Below are 21,060 nucleotides of genomic sequence, written 5' to 3'. Positions count from 1 at the left end.
TAGGGGATTGAAGACGAAGGAAAGATAATGGTCCCCTACCCTCCCTTGTGGAATCCAACTCCTGTGTCCCACGGCCTTGCTATCCTCTAATCCCTCAAGCCAGCAAGAATTTGTATGAGCAAGGCAGGGTTCAGCCAAGACCTCAGACTGCCCTCACTCCTTTCAAGTGTGGTCATGGGGCCGGGATGATTGCATACAGAGTTCAGACTAGAAGGCACAGAGAATTCTGAAAGAGGTAATCAGTCACACAGGTACGGCCAAAGGGAGGAGGGAGAAGCCTCAGCTCCATTGCAGGGCCTTCCTAACAACAGATTTTTTTCCCTAGGCAGGAGGCTGCAAAATAACGTGATCTGCCCAGCACCAGGGCCCCTATTTCACTGCTGATGGTTTAGTCCTTTCCGCTCAAATGGTTTTGAAAACTGAGAATTTGTATTATCTGCATAGCTAACATCTCCTTTCCTTTTCTTCTTCCTTTCATCTTCGTTTACTCTCTCTGTGTTTCTCGTCTTCAATCAGCAAAAGTCACGAGCCAGCTTTAATGCCAGTGTCTTCATACCATCTGCAGGAAACAGATTACGTGGTACATACCTACTCAAAATCAGCAGACAGCCTGTCTGGGCAGGAGGAGCAGTTCTGCCTACATGTCCAAAGAATTTCTGTCCTGCATCCACATTTGGAATTGGTTTAATTCTCTCTTTGTGCATCAGTTTACATTTTATGAATGTTTATGAGTCCTCAACAGGACTCCATCTACATCCTGTGACCTTCCAGGACAAGTGTACCAGTGAATCTTTGTTCCGCCCCACTGAAAATAACTCTTCCCAGGCTACCTGTTAAGGTTTGATCTGGCTGTTAGCAAAGATACACACTGCTGTACTGAAAGACTGCAGCTCTCGCAGGGTTCTTCCGCTTCTGGAGCAGATGCACAGCACAGGTTATGCCTGGCTTCTCTCTCTACTGGGAGATATCTCTTCTGCCAAGTCAGTGAAACCTCCTTCCTGCAGGATCACCGTTAGTTTGTCCCAAGGGTGACATGAACTTCTTCACAGCAGTCACTTCTGAGCAACTATCTTCTGCTCAGGAATTTCAGCAGATGAACACAGCATGATATACGCCGGGAAAAAATACTGCAGCCAGCAAGGACTTTCCCACATAAATTCACCAAATATCAAAGACTGGTAATTGGTTTGACAGGCCAGGAAACTTTAAGCTGCTTGCCTCCTTGATGATAACTGCACGCATTCAAAGCTATGCAAAATCCAGCACTCCTCGGAAAGTTTCTAGCTCTGGTACTCTCATTCCTGAATGTTGGCATGGGGTTTCTTCCTCTCTCAGAAATGTATGTGTAAAGAATGAAAGCAGAACCGGCTGGGCAAGCAGAAAATATTTGAAAACACCAACAAGAACAATACTGCCAGCTTTACCCACCTACACTCGAGACTAACCCATTAACTCTCAACTCCAGCTGAACAACACAGCATCAATTGTTCAAACAACATGGAAGTTTATATCCTCCTGGAATAAAAAAAAGGGCAGCAAGTAGCTTTTTTAATGATTAAAATAAAGCAACATCTGAAACAAACAAAGATGTGTCCCAGATAACACCGTGAAGACCCTCACAGCATCTTCTCTTTAAAGTTTTCCTCTTATTATTACTGAGTTTTATCCTTCAGAATATGAATGGGGAGGAAAGCTGCCTCTGTGCACCATGCTCCCCACTGACAAACGTATAAATGATTCACAGCTGCGTTCAGCAGACAGATCAATTAATCGTTGCAACTCTCCAGTATTTATATTGGGCATCATTCAAGCAAGCCAGCTCAGAATCGATTACTCGTCGCTTCCAACAGCAGCAGATCCTGTACTTCATTTATATGATTATCTTTGTTGAGAACAGCACGGGTCATCCAGGATGAAGGGCTCCTTTCTGCAAAGAAGAGCTGTGCTTCATCGCAGGGCACCGACAACTTCCCTGACCACTGGGAAGAGGCAGAGCAGCTTATTGGGCTGTACAGAGCCCACAACCACATCTGGAGGACCCGGTGGGAACAAAGCCTTGGCTTACAGCTTGGTGAAGTATACAAAGTATACAAAATCCCTGCCTTGCACAAGCAGAAGGGAAGAGCTGAGCAGGAGGCCTCTCCTGAGCCCTGAGGGCTGCCCTGCGCAGCAGCTGTGCCCTCTGAGTGTGCACAGCCACCCACAGGCAGGCAGCTCCCGTGGCTCTGCCTGGATAGAGGCTTTGCTCTGGATACAGTCAGCAGCACGGAAGCAGCAGACCTCAAGCTTGTTTAAGATCCTCTGAAGATCCTCTGGAGTGAGCACAGGATGAAAAGCAGGCAGAGAGAGGTATGTGTGGGAGAAGGGGTAAGAGAGGAACATCACCCGATACAACATCTCTCCTACAGCAATTCTTTTCCAATTAGCTTTTTACCAGTTACAGCTCGTGGATAGAAAGTTCTCCCTGCTTGGGCAGGGCTGTGTGTCCCATGCTCCATATTTGCCAAGCAATGCTTGGGCCCGGCCAGCCCAGCCCTCTGCAGAGAGGGAAGGTGTCATGCCCGCCAGCCCACTGTCCCCATATTGTACCTGTGCTTCCGACAGCATGACATCCTTGATGACGGGCTGCCCGCGGGGCTCGTTGTTTTCCAGCTTCACGTAGGTCACCTGGTAGCCCCGGATCTGCCCGTGCTGCTTGTTGGAGATGGGCAGCTTCCAGCTCACCCGGATGGCTGTTGAATTCACGGACTCCACCTCCACCTTTCGTGGTGGGGCACTGGGCACTGTAACACACATGGGACGGGCACTTAGCGGGTGCACAATGTCAGCTCTTCTACCATTGCTACCTTCCTTCCATCTCACTGCAGGGACGGCTGTGCCTCCACAAGTCCCCTGCACCTTGCCCAGGAGGTCGTGCTGTATTTACCATGTGACACAACCCCGACCTAACATCTCAACACTTCTGCTGCTCCCAGTGGGAGAAAGCAGGGCTGTGATATGCAGGAGCACCCAATAGGAGCAGCAATACTGGATCAGCCCCATCTGTCCCTCTCTTGTCTCCAGCAGTGGGCAAAAGCAAAGCAGAATGTAAAAGAACATGACAGCTCAGGGTGCCCTGTGGCAGAGGTGGGGGTTCTGAAGCTCTCCCTGCACACTGCCTGTCACTGTGAGCCTGCTCCTCGCAGATCTCCCTGCGTGCTCCCGCCGCATCCCAGGCTGCACGGCAGGGTGCTGCCCTGTGGGGTCCCAGCACTGCCACCAGCTTGAGCACGCGTGCTCCTCCCCTGTGACAGCAAGAGGTTAATGAGGGAGAAAAGCACCATCCTAAAACAATAACCCAGAGCTCACAGACAGCGCTCACTGAACTCAGCCAGATAAAGGGGCCTGTGGGGACTGTGACAGCTCTAGGGACTGTATTTCATGCACGGCTAGCTGAATTCTTTTTGATAATAAAATGAAAAATTACACTGCCCAGAAAATATCAATTTTCTTGCAAGGTGAGGCCCGTTTAAAAATGTATTTATACCATATTTACCATTTGGAAAAATTACCTCCTTATTACTTTTTGCTCTTGCATTGACTGTGACAAAAATGTCAATGCTAAAAAATTAGCCTCTTGGTTGCTGCTGGAAAGCTCCTTCCACCTGAAGCAGCAAGGGGAAGAGGTGTGTGCTCCCTGCAGAGCACACCCACAGAGGGACCTGGGCCCAGCTCCTTCCACCCTCCACTGCCTAGGAAAATACAGGGGTTTGGAACCCCCCTATGCCCCAATTCTCTGCACAGTAAGGAATAATCAGTATCAGATAATTAGGGATGGATAGCTGACAAGCAGACATAATGAACATTGCTATTTCGATCAACTAGATGGGGAAGAAACAGCTACCCAGCAGGTAAGCACAGTTTTTAAGCCGCAGGGCAATTCATTACTTTCCCCAGATGTCCTTCTTAATTGTACATAATTAAATAAAATACAGAAAGGATGAATGGGGTATTTTAGTGTGATGGGGCCAGCTCAAGGTATGGGAACGGAGTGGGCTGTGCATGAAGGGTAACAACCTTCTGGCTGGAGCAGCCCACGCTGTAATCTGACTCAGTGCAGTGACCGGGAACAAGCCATGGGGCTTTCCTGTCCTAGCAAGGCGTCTGCCCCCACACACAGCTGGGAGCCCAAGCAAACAGCATGATCCTCCCTGAGAACCACAGAGAAGCTGTGTGCCAAGCTCTGCTGGCAGAAGGCAGTTGGCCTTGGCAGGACACAGCGCAGAGACGTTGTGGGGCACGAAAAGAAGTGACCGTGAGCAGCGCAGTGTTTCGAGGAACACTGACTGTGAGAGGGGAAGTTACCCTGTTCTGGGAGGTACATGCTGCATCCCACATCCAAGAGGGAAAGTTCAATTCGTTTTCAGCATTTCTCATCCATCCATGGCTATCTACTGAGCATCAGCATGTCGGAGGAATATGAAATCACTCCTGACAGCTGAGCCGCAACGTCCAACCATGGTGTCCGAAAATGAACCGAGGAAGCTTGCTGCGACATTTCTGGGGTAGCAGCTTCCCCTGGGCTACAAGTCTGCAGAAGGAGAACTGAAGCAAACAATACAGGCAGCAGGAGACACACAGATGTGTTTGCCGGCCCAGGAATGCAGTCAGCGAGCATTCCCAGACACCACCTCCAGAGCCACAGAGACGCGGGGGACAGTGGTAGCCCATTTAGGGAAACTGTAGTGTGCGTGGTTCCAATTTGCTACACTGACTGGGCAAGGGAGAGATCACCCTTTCTTTGCCCGGATGCTGCATCTCTTTCTCCTCCCATTAAATCTGCAGCTTCTGGGGTCAGCATGAAGCCATGGAAGTTCCTGCTGTCATCCTGAGCTCTGGCACTTTCAAAGGAAATGGCTTAAGTCATGATGACATAACTGACAGCCTTGCTAATACAAAGCAATTTCTCTTTAAAGCTGTCGTATCCAGTAAAGTGTTCTGTACATGCAATATTCTGGCTCTTGAGTGGAAGAGCAGATTTATATAAGCTGTGGCTTGCCTGGAAGCCAGGGTGGGAAGCAGCTTTCCTGAGATATCTACAAGTTTCAAATGGATTTCATTTCCCCCTTTTTATGTGCTGGATTTCAGGTCAACAAGCAAACTTTGAGTCTCACTGATTTCACAATGCAAGAGCAGCCTTTGGCTGGGAGAACCCACGCTACAGAAAAAGGAAGCCACCACCATACCCTCTAGGAAGCCAAACACACAAAGCGCTGTAATGCCTGGAGCTGCTGTCTGGAGCTCCCAGCAGCCATCAGCCCTGTTTGAGGAAGCATATCCCCCTCTGCCTTTCCCCTCTTTGTGAGCCAGTCATCTAGGGGAGCACTGGTTACCCCAAGGTGGTAGCTGAAGGAGCTGTCAGGTAACACCTACCATCCTCATCAGTGCGCACGTGCACGGGGATGCTCTCCGGTCCTGGCCCCACATCGGTGTGAGCCCTTACCCACACCTTGTACTCGGTCCATTTCTCCAGGTCCTTGATCTCCCAGCTGGAGTGCTCCCGTCCAATGCCATCCACCACATGCTTGGTGCTGTCATCTCCTTCCACTGCCTGGTATGCAATGGAGTACTGGGTGATGACCCCATTGCGGCTCTGGGCAGGCGGTGGCACCCAACTTACCCGGATGGTAGTGGAGCTGGTGCTTACACACTCGACTTCTTGGGGTGGGGCAGAAGGGGCTGGGGATAAATAAATGAAGGAAGTGGGGAGATGAAGGGAAATGAGTGGAAGGACAAACCAAAATGCACAGGGAACTGTTACCCAGCCAACTGAGCACTGGACATACACGTGGAAATGCCGCCAGTAGGTTCCTGGACTACCACCTGCCCTTCTCTCAGATCATCAGAGATGGCACCAGGGGCAATTTGGATTTGAAAACCTGATGAGCAGCATGGAGACAGAAGAGCTCTTCTGCACCAGAAAGCACCTCCTCCCCATGCTGTTCTGGATGCTGACTTTACCAAGCACAACAAGTGACAATAAAGGAAGAGAGAGACTGGTAAGGAGAATGAAGATGTTTTCAGTGAAGATCCGAAGCAGATGGAAACCAGAAGAGGTAGGAAGCTACAGAAGGCAAGAATGGCAGAAGGAGAAGCTCACACACCAGACTGCATGAAAGCCTGCTCTAGACAAGTGAAGGAAACAACAGAGGGCAGGGAAGGCAGGTGACTGAGGCTGGCTGGTCGTGTTCAGCTGTCAGTGGCGAGCAGCACCTTGCCCAGATGAGAGCCAGGCACCATGTAGAAACAAAGGATAGCATGGCTGGGCTGCTTTGAATGGGTGTTGTACCTGGGCCTGCGTGCTCCATGCCTGCCATGTTGGTCACCTGCTGCAGCAGCTTGCTGGCCTGTGCAGCTGTGTAGGGGAAGGTAGGCAGGTCCTGTCTCCTCAGAAGCGAAAAGCCATCTGCTCTTTGAGATAACTTCTGAGCCTGAGCAGTGCTAACTGATCTCAGTGGAAGGAATGGGAACTGGGTGATGGGTGCACCTCAGTCCTCTCCACACAGCACTGTTGGAAGCAAGAGAGGGACTAGAAAAGGAGATAATAACTGACAGTAGTTCTGTGCTTGGATTTTTCTCACAAGGGTAGAAGCTTGGAGAATGCAGGGAGCCCCTCTGGCTGGGGAAGTGATGAGAGAGATGGGTGCATCCCTGGGTGCTTGCTGGGAAATGAGCCATAAGCAGAGGGCATGACACCACCACCAAAAAGTGTGCAAACACTGTAAGGCTGCAAAGCTGTCTGGCCAAGCAATGAGGGAGTACAAGGCACCTCTACTTTGCCATAGTGGATGACAGGCTGCTTCCAGTTCCTCACTGCACCCAGAAATCTATATATGCAGAAAGAGAGGCTCCCCATGCGTAAGTCCTTTAAGCCACCTGTGCACCAGAGCTTGACTCTTGGGGGCACAGGGACAGCTTGCCTCCTCATGGGTGAACACAACCTGTGTCACCTCACACAGCAAGGGACCTCAGATAACTGGAACATCCAGTGATTGCACCTAGACCGTGCCGGGCATAGGATGGAAGCAAATGAAGATCTGGGAAGGCTGGGGACAGCAGGACATCTCAGTGTCACTGGTGACATCTGCTTGCTGAGGCAGCTGCAGGCTGCACGTAACCCTCAGTGTCCACTTCTGTGCTCAGGGAGCGGGATGCATTCCTGGTGCCTGGGCAGAGCTGGGACCAGCTCTGGGGGAAGAGAAACTACAGCAGTGTGCGGAAGCAAGCAACTGCCTCCATGAGGGAGGTAGAGCGGGAATGGCCCTGCCATGTGGTATACTAGAAGGGAGTTGAAGTAGAACACGAATCCTCACACACTTTTAGTTAATTGAGCAGAGAAGTAGCAAGAAAGTAGGAAGACACAGTCCTGAAGCAACAGCAAGAGTGAATTCGGGGAAAGACACAGATCCTGCTGGCATCCTTCAGAGGGGCAGTTGAGAAACAAGGAGCTAAGCAAGCTTATGCCACTGTTTGCACAGAGGCAAAGCCTTTTGCTGCAGGCTTGCTCTGGCTTTGAGCCTCTACAGCATGCTTCAGGATGCAACAGTGAACTCCTTTTCCAAAGACAGCTTTGGCTGGCAGCGTGGGCAGGTCAAATGTTGGCTGTTGACTGGGTAAGAGTCACACACATGATGTACAAGGCACAAACTCAGATTAACACTTAAAGAAAGCAAAATAAAACTTGGTAACACAAGCAGGATCAACTTAAACGGCACAGGGAGTGAAAGTGTCCAACCCAGGATCAGCAAAGAGCAGACTGGGCAGCCAGCACACACCCACACACGCACCATACAAACAGCTGCTTTATCCCAGCTGCTCCAACCAGCCTCCCCCTCTGGCCCACAGCAGCTCCATGTGCCCACCCAGCCCACCTACTCCTCACACTAGGGAACAGGCAGCCTCAAGATCCACCTTCATATTTCAAGTGGGAACAGCACTTTAATGGTGAAGCCTGATGGGCACAGAGCTGACGTTCCTCTCCCACATCACCCTATTTGCCTGAGGCACTGCAGGCTCCTGGAAAACTCCCCCCTCCATGTTCCTCAATCCCTTAGAGAAGCACTGCTTGTACTTTTTGCAGGGGCCCAGCAGCTAAGCAAGCAGCTTAGCAGGAAAGACAGCCCAGGAGCTGTCTGCTTGGGGTCTGAGGTCTGAGCTGTGCTGCTGGAAGGGTGCAGAGGGGCTCTGCATCCCTCTGGTCTTCCACAACAAGCTTGCCTGCTGTTCCTATGCAGGAATGCCATGAGAAAAGCCCAGCAGCAACAATACAGACACCTTTCTGCAGCCCATTAGTGACTCATTAGCAATGATGTGCCTCCTGCCTGCCTTACCCGTGACTGGCTTGTCAGGGCCAGGAATAGACCCTGAAGACAGGCTCTTTGGCTGCTCCTGCGGTTTGTGTCCCACCTGAACATGTCATCCTCTGAGATCTAACAGCTTTTCTCAGGGCAGTCAGATGGAAGAGTGCAGGAAGGGAGCCAGTTCGTGGCTGGGAGCAACAGTCTTTCTAGATTAATATGCTTGAAGTCCATGGGGGACCAATCCAACCATGTAACACAAGATGTTGTTAAGTGCAGACCAAAGAATTCCTGCCCAGTAGTCATGTGCCATGCACACAACTTCTGCTGAGCTGAAGCAAAGCCTTTTGAAAAACCTGTTTGACTTTGAGATCCTCAGTATGTAAAAATCCACTCTGCCCTTGGACTGCTCAGCCAGTGGTCTGTGAGTCTCACTGAGCAGTTCGTCAGTAACTGCCAAGCAGTTTTCTTGTAAGAACAAAGAGTGCCATTAGAAATCTTCTCATGTAGGAGCCTGTAAGCCACGATCCACTCACTGGATAAACTGAACAACTCTTAGGGTCATCAACGTAGGGAGGGTTTCATTGGTTAAATCAAGTTATTCCTGTGGGTTTTGGCTAAATCTTTTCCATCCTGTCTCCATTACAGAACAGATGAAGAAGCAGTTAGCTACTGCTCCACTGGCCAGTTATGTGACAACCTCAAGAAGAGACCACTGGGAGATCCCCTGTGAGCAGACAGCACATGGAGTAGTAGGTCATGGGAAGATGTCTGCTTTGTGGAGTTCATAAAGGAAAGGCTTCTCTTTCTTGGACTGTTGTGAGACTGAAGGACTCATTTACACACAGAGCTGTCTGCTATTAAGTGTGTTCAAGGATAAGGGCACCCACTGATGAAATTAAGTGGCACAAGAGTTGCTTTAGCCTTTGCCTACCAATACAAAAGCTATCTGAAATAGGTGCACAAATCCCCATACTCAGAACTTGTTCTCAGTGTTTAAGTAGCTATAACTGCTTGATCTGAACTGCTCTCCTTTTTCATACCTGTCTATCTTGCAGCACTGAGACACCATTAGCTCGCTTAAGGGGGTGGAGGAAACCTTGCAACTGATATATTAATGAAGTCGAGTTTCCCTCAAAGAGAAGGTCGTTCCAATAGTGAGCAGAGCTGCTCTTCCCTGCCAGGGCTCCCTTTCTAATGGCCGTCTCAGGCTCACTGCTGCTGTGCATGCAGGCACCCTCCCTGCAGGGAAGGCTGTCTGCCTTTGCCAACTGCTCACCCCACATGGCTAGCAAATCCCAGACAGACGGTGAAAACGGAAATGTCTTTTTTCCCCTTTTTAATGCTCTTTGCATAATGGCAAGCCCAAAAATCGTTAGTGAAAACGAGCTTATCGCAGGGCCCTTTGATAGCCCTAATCTGCTTATGCACTGCACTTTGAGCTGCCAATCAGAGCAATGCGAACTCCAGCTCTGTGATCACATGGGGCAGAGAGAGGATGAAAGTGATATTGCCTGGGTCACTTCATTATCTAGCCTCCCTATTAAATCTACTGCAGCTTGTTTTGGTTTCCCCTAGCGCTGCAGTCCCAGAAGCAGCAGTCTCATTTGCTCACACAAACGAGGCAGACAGCTACCTTCCCAAACAAAGTCCTCCAGCTGCCTGACAGCCACAGGCATATCTGGCCTCAAAGAATGCTTCACTTTGCTACTGAGTGTATGGACCACAGAATGAGTCCTGCAGAAGCAAGGCAGCCGGAATGAGGAGTGAAGGGGTGAAAAACCTATGGTCTGGGAAGAGCCACATTTAGAGCCAGCCAAACACCCGTATGCTGCCTGTCCAGACAGCTTGCCTGCATGGTAGTAAATTCATAGAGATGCACAAGCCCGCTCAGATCAATCTCTCCAAAGCAATTTCCCAGTCTGCTTCACTCCTCCATCAGTTTTTATGAATCTACCCTCAGGGAAAGACAGCATGATCAAAGGGACACAAAGGAAGAACTTACCACTTGGGTGCACCCCCTCTGCCAAAGAGCCCTGATCCAAAACTTCAGCTGACTTTCCCCAGTACACCCCTTAGCAAAATGTATGTCAGCATCCCTGCAGTCACAAAAGGGCAGAGGCACCGAGCTGTTCCATGCCCAGGTGATGAGAACTGGACTGCTTTTACTTTGTCTTTAGTACTGCAGACTGAGACACTTACTGGATTGGGCAGTTCTGGCTTCCACAGTTGGGGTGTAGACTCCTACCCCCAGCTCAGAGTGGGCACCCAGCCTGAACTTGTACAGTGTGTCTGGTTTGAGACCTTCCACAGCATATGAGGAGGTTGGGTCAAACTCCACCTTTTGCTGCAAAATGAAGAGAAAACACAGATTTTTTGGTGTAGGTGGAGAAGAAATAAAAGCTGATGCTCAGCTCCAGCACCAAGGAGACCAGCAGCCCCATCACCCATCCTGGCTCCCAAAAAGTCACGGCCATGCTACCTAACCTGCTGCAGTCCTGCAGGACTCCAAAGCATTGAGCTTTCTGGGTGATATACAAGGACCCTGCAGGGAAGCAGATCTCTCCCACCACTTGGCTACACTACTTAAGAGTCTAGACTTCACTCAGTGCATGACAGCTTTGTGGGAATGCTGTCTCTAACTACAGAGTTCAGACAGGGGGCACAGGACACTGGAATTTGTTTCTTTTCAACACACGATGTCTGCCTGTGAAACAGTGAAGCCCTCATCCATGAGCACTCAGGACTTTCAATGAACCTCAAACCAGCGCTGACAAAAGGCTGGTTTTGCTGACACTTCACCCAGTGGGCAGTATTTCTTGTAGCTCTCATGCCACTATAAATCTGAGAGAGTGGGAGAGGACCAGAGGACACTATGATACTGCCATGGAGCAGTTCTCACTGTGTTGTCCTGATGGCAGTGCTAATTTTGATTTATGCAGAGCAGGACAGTAAATGTGGAAGTGCTCTCAACTCAATTTGCTCCTGAGATGCTTTGGAGAGTCCAGGGGCTACAGACAGATTTTGAAGGGCATTTCAGACCCACTTGAATGTCCCACTGCCCACATAAGCATTTAAAAACACCAACAGTACAGATACATCAGGGAGAGTGCCAGTGCATACTGGAGCTTCTCCTGTCCCGAGCTACTAGTGGTGCTTTGCTGGGGAACAACATGCACTGCTGAGACCACTTACACAGGGGCCAAACAAAGGCTACTGGACCCTGCCATATGCCTACGGGACAGAGGATACATCAGATTAAACAGTCCCATTGTCATACCAGCACAAACAACTGAATTGTGATGTTTGGTCCAAAGTGCTGCAGAAGCAGAGACAGGATTCTCACCTGAACACCATCCTCTCCTTCCCAGTACAGCAGCTCATATTTGGTAATGCGTTCCTGAGAGGCAGGCAGCCACGTCAGCAGGATGCGGGTATCAGACTCAGCCTCTGCCTGGAAGTCAGCTGGCTGGGCAGGAACTGGGGACAAAACACACAGTTAGTGCCAGCAGGCAGATGCAGGGAAGGAAGTTGCGCTGCTTTACAGAGACTGCGTTTCACTTTGGGAGGATTCGACCTCCACTTCTGGACCCCCTTCTTCCTTCTCCCCCGTACTTGGAATATCCTGGCCAACAAGCAAGCACCTCTGGAACCCAGGCAGGTGACAAGGGGACTCTCGCTTACTGCAAGCCCCTGACTCTGCGTCCCAGCTCCTGGGGTACTCATATCCCAGTACAGTTACACAGGTGCCAACACACACATCCGAGGGCCTTGTGTCACATTTTCAGCATCATACTCCAGATAAAAGAGTGGACTGTGTTACTTGCACAGGGATTTATACTAGCTCTCCAAGACCATCTGATGGCTGGGGGGCAGGGATGACACTGTGACAAGCAACCATTTGAGCATCAACTGCAGTTGTGATGCCTGGTGCAGATCAGACACGCAGCTGAGCTGCACACCACTGGGGTAGGCACAAAGCTGTGGTACCCATGCCATACGTACCCCCTTGCTGCGTTTTGACCTGGATGATGTCTGAGGGTGGCCCGTCGCCCACGGAAGTGAAGGCCAGGACACGGATGCTGTATGTGGTCCCTGTGATGAGGCTCCCCACGGTGGTGAGATGGCTATCATCGGTGTTGTGCTTCTGCCACATGCTCAAAGGCAGATGCGAGTCGGTGGTGTAGTAAACGCGGTACCCTCGGATCTGTCCATTTGGCTCCTCTGGCTGCTCCCACTGGACCAGCATGGTGCTGGCACTCAGCATCCGTGCCTGGACTTTGAGGGGTGGACTCGAAGGAGCTTGCTCTCCTGTCCGAGCCTCAACCAGCTCACTGGGGGGACCCCTGCCAATGTTATTAACTGCAATGACCCGGAACTCGTACTCCGAGAAGGGGCTGAGCCCACCTATGCTATAGCGGGTTGTTGCCACACCGTCCACCTCCTGGAACTGACCCTCTAAGGATTTGGGCTTGTACTGGATGACGTAATATGAAATGGGGTCAGAGTTGCCCGAATCCCAGGTGAGGGTCACGCTGGTAGCTGTCGTTTCAGTCACTAATGGCTCCGTTGGAGGTTTTGGCAGCGCTGCAATTGGAAGGCAGAGAGGTGTGATTTAAATAATTTAGTCAGCTCAAACCCTGCAATGTGCATGGGGATAAAAATGGAGCTGCCACCTCCCATTAACATTCTTCTTTAAAAGGCAGAAATCATTTCATACTCTAGAACATGCATTTTTATATTACCATATATTGCTTGAAGTGGTTCTTAATGGAAGGATAAACAGAGCAATCATGTTATTAGACGTGCTTGACGCACTTACCAGCAGCAGGCTAAATAAAGGTAATTCAACGGGGATGCAGGAATGTTTCTGTCATGGGGGTTCAGCTGGCAGTGGGAAGGTACTTGCTGGGCTGGGCTGGCCCCAGAAACGAGGTTTACAGCTGATTTACAGTGGGATACAGTAAAGCAACCAGAGTACCGCAAGTAATCTGGAGCCATGCTGCTTCCACAGAGACAGCATCCTAGGCCACAGGGAGTTCATGGACAATGCTGTTAGATGGGTTGATGGGAAATGCCTTGCAAGTATTACAGTATAGGCAGGAGGGATACAGCCAGAGAAATCATCAACTTGCACATCCACTACTTGACTGGGTGGTGTGTCAAACTGCAACCAGACAACAAACTGTTACACAAGAACTCTGTGACACTGTCATCTCTGAAGTGTTAATGAGAACACAGCTACTGCAAGCAAGCATTTCCAGATCTGCCATTTTACCGCAAGAACAAAGAAAGCAAGCATGCATGAGATTTGCGGAGTACACAAACACTTTAAGACAATGAGTGAATTAAAGTCTACAGTAAGTTTAAACCTCCTACAATCCACTCTAGTTAAAGTCATTAGTGACTTGTAATGCAGCTGTGCACAAGGTGGAACTAGAAAAAATGCTCAGCTCAAACAAAGACTCCCAAGTACTTCATTTTCTGGCAGAACCATCAGGCTTGCAGGTTCTACGTGGCGCAGCAGATGGGGGCAGACTCAGGAGCATGCTTGTCCTGAACGCTGGTGAAGGGTGCCATTTCCAGTGCTACTGCAACTCAAGCACTGAGAAAATCAGTGAGGGCTGAGCTGGCATAGGAGGCAGGGATATGCAACCCGTGGAGGGTAGATGCATCTCACCCAATATTACAGCCTGAAGCAAGACACTTCCTACAGCACCAAGAAATTGGCAGCCTCTCTCAGGTTTTGGAGTGCCGTGAGAGTGGCTCTTGCCAGCTCTTGGGTGTGCAGCCTTGTGTGTCTGGTGCCTTGGATGCACTCACTGAAATCAATGTTGTGTCATCTTGCTTCTTCCATATGCCCTGCAAATGTCTACTTTCCAACAAGCACAGGAGAAGCAACATTGGGTGAAGAAGATGGAGACAAAGGCAGCAAGCTGTTCAGAATGAAGGTGCAAATCAAGATAGAGAAACCAGGAGGAAGACAAGAGGTTAAAGTTGCTAAGCAGAGCCTTCCCAGGAACAAAAGGGTAAATACTGGGAACCATCAGTGCAGTGAAGCTGCACCCACCAAGTAGCGAGCACTGTGAGTGAAGGGAGCAATGTGTGGCTGAGGTTAAAAGCATCCACTGACTAGCACCAGGGAAAGAGAATTTGCTGTTCATCATCAGGTCAGAGAGGGCTAAGTTTCAATTTTGTGATTTGTTCAAGCAGGGACTCAGTGCTAAAGGTGGCTACAGTGCAAGAGGGGGCCTGTGAGACCAGACAGACTCAAAGGATGACACATCTGTAGAAATCCAGGCTACGTATCAGCTGCAAGGAGGAGAGGGATAGTGTGAATCTGTTTGGCCTTGGATGGGAAAGACAAAACACGTACTTCAGCCTCCCTGTAGGGAGCTGTCTGGGCAGGCTGCCCTGTCCCCAGTGGTCAGCATGCATCAGTACTGTTCCCTGTGAAACAGTGCAGGAAGCATGTCTTAAAGACTTAGGAGGGAAACAGGCAGAGCAGTAAGAGAAGAAAGAAAACTGACAGAAGGAAAATTGCTCACTCTGGCAAGGCCTACAGGAAGGTCACACTGCTGGAGCTAACCTCCTTGTCCTGCCCTTAACTGCAACAAGGAAAGGAAACATTTGTGCCAAAGGTTCTCTGGATGCAGACTTCCACAGTCACCTGCACCAAGCAGCTCCCACAGCTGCAGGCATGAGTCAGAAACCACTGAGATGAGCACAGTCCCAGTGAGGTTCCCTTGTGACATAGCAAGACACAATGTGACACAAACTGCATATAGAAGAAATGGCCTCCAAAGCCCAAATGCTAACATACTGCCAGTGGAAAAAAAAAACAACAAAGTTGTGGGTTTGGGAACTTCCCTTACAAGGTGGAAAACCCATAAGAGAGTGAAGACAGTTGGCTGTGCCCAAGAGCGCTCAAGATCTTTGAAACCCAAGTACAAGGAATAACTCTACCTTTGACAGTGATCTGGGCCGTTGCTTCGATCATGCCGAGGGAAGAGATGGCCACACAGGTGTAGTTGGCAGACTGCATGATGTTGTTCAGCTCCAGCACGTTCCTGCCGACGGGCATCTCATCCTCTTTGGTCAGCTCTTCCACACCAGCCATCCACTTCACGTAGGGCATCGGGGCACCTACTGCCACGCATGTGAGGTTCACGCTCCCTCCAGGCATCACCTCATGGTTGCTCGGAGGGATTGAGAATCGAGGAGCAACACGCCGCACTGAAACAAGGAGGAGACAGCTAGTAGGGCATGGAACCAGCAGAGAGCACTCAGTTGAACCGTAGGGGGACACAAGGGGGACTCAGAAGTTTTGCCTGTCTATCCCTCAGGACAGATAAAACCGAGCGCAAAAGCTTTACACTGCTTCATCAAATTGTGCATGCTTTGCTCTCCTTCCTCGGCCACTGGAGTCTTATTAGAACTCATTATGGGATGGCTCAGTCCATTCTCTCCACACATGGCATTCTTAAATTGTATCGCTAATGTGAAACATTCCTCCATTTAAATTACGTCCCTCTAATTAGAGAGCAAGCACAAATGCCAGTCACACACTCTCTCTGTGCAGGACCCACCGAAGCTCTGCAGAATGGCATTACCTGCTCCGTTTATTAGCTCTAGAGTAAAGAAACCTGTCCCCTAAGCCTCACAAGGTTTGGACAGGGGCAGCAGAAAGGCTTCTTTCTGAATTAGCACGTGTGCTGCTAAATAAAATATAATTCCTTTCAAAATGTAACTCAAGTTCTACCTTGGCTCAGAAAAAACAGTCACCAGAGATGCATGACATTGTCAGGGTCTGAACAGATCACCTTGCTGGGCAGGAGAGAACTAATCTTGACAGATGTGAGTTCATATCCATTTTGACAGAAGGGAGCTGGGCTGGCAGAACCATCCCAACCTCTGTGGCAGTGCTTTGGGAGATGTATTCCTCCTTATTTCACTGTATAGCTTCTCTTCATATCAATCCCTTGCTAGGTATTTCATTGGTATTTCATTCAAGACTTATTTGTAAGCAACTCTCAGCTACAATAAAGCTCTAAAGCTGCCTGCCATATGCATTCCCGTCAGGAAACTGACACTGAGAAATGAGGCCCCTTCTCCAGGGTTAGTGTTATGGGGCTATTTAAGCAAAGGTAGAGAAACCACTGCGCTCGGTAAATCTTTTGTCTCCTCTGTGCAAGCTCACTTTGGTCTGCAGTTTAAAAAGGGAAACTGCTCCGTGTCCTGCCCAGCACCCTGCTCTGCTGTAGCCTCCTCTGCCAAAGAGTGGTCCTGAGGGAGGGCTGCTGTCTGCTGGGCTGGCTCTGGAGGGGCCTTTCCCTGCTGTTTGGCTCCTCCAGTGAGGCCAGCCAAGCACTGGTGGAAGGCAGATGTGGGGCAATGCACTGCTGGCCCCAGGGGCTCAGTTCTACCAGTTCAGACCCATCATTTCTCTGTGGATGAGGAGGCTGCCACCAGCCCTGTGAGCCACGGAGGACACTGTGCCACTTGCTGAGATGACTGTCCCCAAATCTAACCTCGCTAGCTCTCCCTTTGATGATTCATCCCCAAACCAACAAGCTTGCAGAAATAGACTGAAGACGAAACCCCCACGCTAGTATGAACAACAGTGTTAAAACTTCGTGATAAATTAGACAATGCTGTCAACACTGTGTGTGTACTACACGTCTCAGTGACAAAACAGGGCTCATTAGCTCCTTCCAGCCAGGAGAAGGATACTTGCTTTTCTTGTCCTTTTTTTTTTTTTTTAAATGTCTAAATCCAAATCCAAAGTCTTGCTGGTTGTTTCTTTTAATCAATTATTAAATCTGAAATCAGTGGCTACATGAATGATTGCCAGTGAGGTGTTACCTGACTGACGGGGCAGCGCTCCCCGAATGAGACAGAACTGAAAGCGTACTCAGGTGCTACCCAGTCATGAGAATACAGAGTTAACCTGATGGACATGGCAATGGTTTAACATGATGGTGTGTATTTCCAACCAAAGCATCCCAGCATGTTTGTTAAGAGTCAGCTCTCATTTTCCAATGAATATGGCGTCGAATTATTTCAGCTGTTCAAATTCCGTCCCCATCCAAGGACCACAACCACCCCCCACCCCATGCTGCATGAACACAAAAAAAAGAGCAAACTTTGAGGACAGAGACAGAGGTGGACACAGGGCGCTCATGCACATGCACCAGGAAAGCAGGTGCCAAAGGCCGTAGGAGTCAGAGAGAAAGCAGCACTACAGATGTGCAGGGACAGAGCACAGTAACTCACGTGCAGAGGTCGAGAACTGGACGCCATGCAGGAAAGCTAAAGGCCAGCTTACACCAGCAGGTTTTGTCTCCCATCCCTGCGAGACCAGAGGCAGCACAACCCACATGGGCTCTCAGAACCCTCCTGGGGACATGCTGAGTCCAGTCAGTGCAGCATCCTCCTGTACTGGCAGGAGTATATTCAGAGGAAGGTACGGGCTCTGCAGGCCTCCCATTCTCGCGGGGGGATGAATGGCAGCTTCTCACCCCAGCCAGTGCGGAGGGAGAGGGGAGATGCTGTCAGTTAGCTATAGTGAGAGCTGGCAGAGCTCACACAGCAGCTTGCAGAGCACCGTCAACACATTCCTCTGGCTCAAGCCAGTGCTTTAAGTCTCTTGCTTTTCTAACACAGGAGTCTGCTAATAATGTAAATAAGTATAACCTCTCAAATGGCGGCGTTCTTCAGAATTTCTGTCCAATTTACAAGTCAAATCTATGGGCAAGCAAAGCCCATGGAGCCATCTTAAAGGCTGCTGGAAATTTTGTTGTTCTTCATTTATTGCAGCAATGAATTTTCCTTTTTAATTAAAATTTACAATTTTATTTTTATTTTTTCATCATCTTTTTGGATCAGGATCTGAGGAGGAGGATTGGAGGCTCTGCAAGAGCAGCACAGGGAAAATTACTGTGAATATTAGAACAATTTCAATGGACAGTAGCATAACTCAGAGGTTTGGTTAAACCAGCAGACTGTCAAAAGTGAGATTCGCTGACATTCACCCCAAGCACAGGCAGTGTGAGAGCTCCATGCTGCTGTGCTGTGCAGACAGTGCTCCCAGAGAAACCAAAGTGGAACCAGCGCTGTGCAACCTGAGCCTGTGCCCGGATCCCAGAGGGCAGGGAAGAAGGATGGCAAGGAGATGGGGTCCTGCTCGCTGGGGACAGTGCAGTGAGGATGGAGGGCAGCAGGCAACACATCGGCCACAAAGGTTGAGACTGAGAAGCGTTAATAATTCAGCATGCATTAACATGCACACTTCTTGCCTTGAGAGCAAAGAGCACCAATCAATTGCCTGGCTCCTTTCACCACAGGAGTGGCTGCTTTCTAAGATCTCAGGTTCCTGCTGAGAGTGACGTTACCCCCTCCCCCCCCCAGGGAGCCAGGAACCCTCTCCCTGCTGCTGTCTGCAAGGAGTGGAGGTTCTGAGCTACAGATGCCAGTGATCAAGGCTCTCAGGCTGGTGCTGTCTGCCCCTCTGGCATGCTGAGACACTGCTGGCATGCAGCAAGGAAACACAGCAGCACCAGGAAGGCATGCCCATGCTTCTGAAACAGCATGATGCTGCTAGGGAAGGGGAAACCAAGCTGCTTCTCCCTGCTGGCTGTCTTGGCCACAGTGGAGCTGAGCAAATGACAATGCCAACACCCCTGACTCCAGCTTGCAGAGATGCATGGCACTGCTGTCTCCCCCCTTCTGCTCCTCCTCTGACCCAAGGACAAGCCACCTGAGCTCTGCTCTAAAAGAGGGCTGGGTGAGCAGGATGATGCATGGTGCACAGTGCTCTCAGCCCAGCCACACTTCCACCTTGCCCCAAACTCCTGCTCTACTCAGCAATGCCTCCTCCAAGTTGGGAAGGAATGAATTTAAGAGATATCCTCAACCACGATCGTAAGTCTCCACGGTTTACTCATCTACAGACACCTTTCATCTCTCCCTAGTGTCATCATTTTAAGGAAGGACTTCAAATGGAAAGGCGGTTGTTGGTGTCTCACAATCTATTGACAGAATCAACAGCAGGAGAGGAAAAATTGGAACCAGAAAAAATGCATTTACAGTCTAATCTTGTGCTCAAACAATGCTGTACTATTTATGCTCCCAATGCATCCTTGAGTGCTGACATTTTATAGACAATTTCCAAAACAGGGCCTTGCCATTTTTGGATTATATTTCAGCTATAACTTTTAGGTCTAATTATTTGTGCTGACAACCACATATAAAAGAGGATATATCATTACAGTGGTGCAGCACTGGAGACACATCAGCATTCAGCATACTGACATACTAATAGCAAAGTAGGGAAGAGCAAGATTGTGGAGCTGTGCAATTTGCATTCACTCTCTGAAATTTCTCTGATGAAAATAACACAACATTAAGGAGGAGAGTAAGAGAAAGGATCCACTGTATCAAGATAAAATAACTCGTTAATAAATAACCTTGTAGCACTCACAGAGCAATAATTAAATGCATGGGTGAGCAGTACACAGTTTTAAGTAAAGCTGAAAAAACGTAAGATGTAATTATCAGCACCAAACAAATTATAAGTACGGCAAATCCCATTGGAATATTTAGAAACTAATTTCTGTCTTCATATTAAATATTTGCGTACCTGGCTATTTTTGGTGGGGTGGGAAGGAAGGGTTGACAAAAGGAATGGGAAATTACCTGCTCCTGCTGGCTTATATCCATTCTGGGCTGCCTCCCCTCCAATGAAGCATGCAGCCAAACCATCCAGTGCCCTGTCAGAGGTTTGTTCTCCAGAGGCACCTGAGCCATCACAGCAGCGCTCCAAACGCACTGAAATCTGGGAGGCTTTAGGCTTTGGTTTTAATTTCTTTCCTTTTCCTCCTTGCTCTCATTTTCCATCGTTGTCTTGGACCCAGGTAATTTTATCCTCCGTGAAATCTATTTTTAGTTGGTAAACAACAAGGGCCCTATGTCTCTGTACAATCTAAATGAGAGCACGTTTCAGGCAGAGTGAAGGCAGCGTAGTGGAACAACTGCTATGACAACTTGTTAAAACTTGTTCCAGTGATGATTATAAGATCAACTCACACAGCTGCCTGATGGCGCGTGTGAGGGGAGCCAGGGAGTCCCACTGTGCTACCCAGGAGCAACCCTGGGACACATGGCCATCTGAGCATCTCTCTCTTTTCCAGCACGTGCAGATGGATCCACGTGGCACCTCAGTGAGGGAGATACCTCTTGAGCTCCTCTGCAGGCCACCAAAGGCCTCCCTGGGCCATCCCAGAATGGCTGAGGCCACTCCTGAGTTCCCTGCTCACCTACCAGCAATAGCAAGACCCAACCCCAGGGATGAGAAGACAGGAAACACTGCCCTGGCACCACATACGCAAAGGACCTTGGCCAACACAGAGAGCTGGGAGCTGGCCACCGCCCGCGTGGGGACAGCAGGAGGGCAGCTGGAGGAGCAGGTCCTTCTCCAGCTGAGACCAAAGCCAAGTTTTACTCCCTCTGAGAAAGTCAAAACTCTTAAAGCCACATGAGGAACTGAGGGACCTGCTCCCCCTAGAACTTGTGAAGGGCTGGAGCTACTCTGACTTCCAAAGTCTGCTCATGATCTCTGGCCAGAAAGCAGCAGCAGTTTAGAGGTATTAGGTAGGCACCTAGCAGAGGTAGTGGGTTAGAGAAGGACCCCACATACAGCAGCATGCACTTACTCCCACCCTAC

The 21,060-nt window shown here is 49.6% G+C and overlaps 1 protein-coding gene across 8 annotated transcripts in view; it reads right to left on the bottom strand.

The window, feature by feature from the left end:
- PTPRF (protein tyrosine phosphatase receptor type F) overlaps nucleotides 1–21,060 on the bottom strand; it is a 342,455-nt gene that overhangs the window by 48,159 nt on the left and 273,236 nt on the right. For all 8 annotated transcript variants that reach the window (XM_042873558.1, XM_042873562.1, XM_042873560.1 and 5 more), the window contains exons 8-13: nucleotides 15,303–15,572; nucleotides 12,342–12,923; nucleotides 11,683–11,816; nucleotides 10,539–10,683; nucleotides 5,413–5,718; nucleotides 2,590–2,783 (exon numbers count right to left, since the gene is read on the bottom strand). In XM_042873558.1, coding sequence (XP_042729492.1) covers nucleotides 2,590–2,783; nucleotides 5,413–5,718; nucleotides 10,539–10,683; nucleotides 11,683–11,816; nucleotides 12,342–12,923; nucleotides 15,303–15,572 — 1,631 coding nt within the window. The remainder of the gene's footprint in view (nucleotides 1–2,589; nucleotides 2,784–5,412; nucleotides 5,719–10,538; nucleotides 10,684–11,682; nucleotides 11,817–12,341; nucleotides 12,924–15,302; nucleotides 15,573–21,060) is intronic.

The sequence above is a fragment of the Lagopus leucura genome, unplaced genomic scaffold (assembly GCF_019238085.1).
Source record: "Lagopus leucura isolate 7727_CA_CO unplaced genomic scaffold, USGS_WTPT01 Super-Scaffold_100009, whole genome shotgun sequence".
Lineage (NCBI taxonomy): Eukaryota > Metazoa > Chordata > Aves > Galliformes > Phasianidae > Lagopus > Lagopus leucura.
This window is presented reverse-complemented; position numbering and strand designations above follow the sequence as displayed.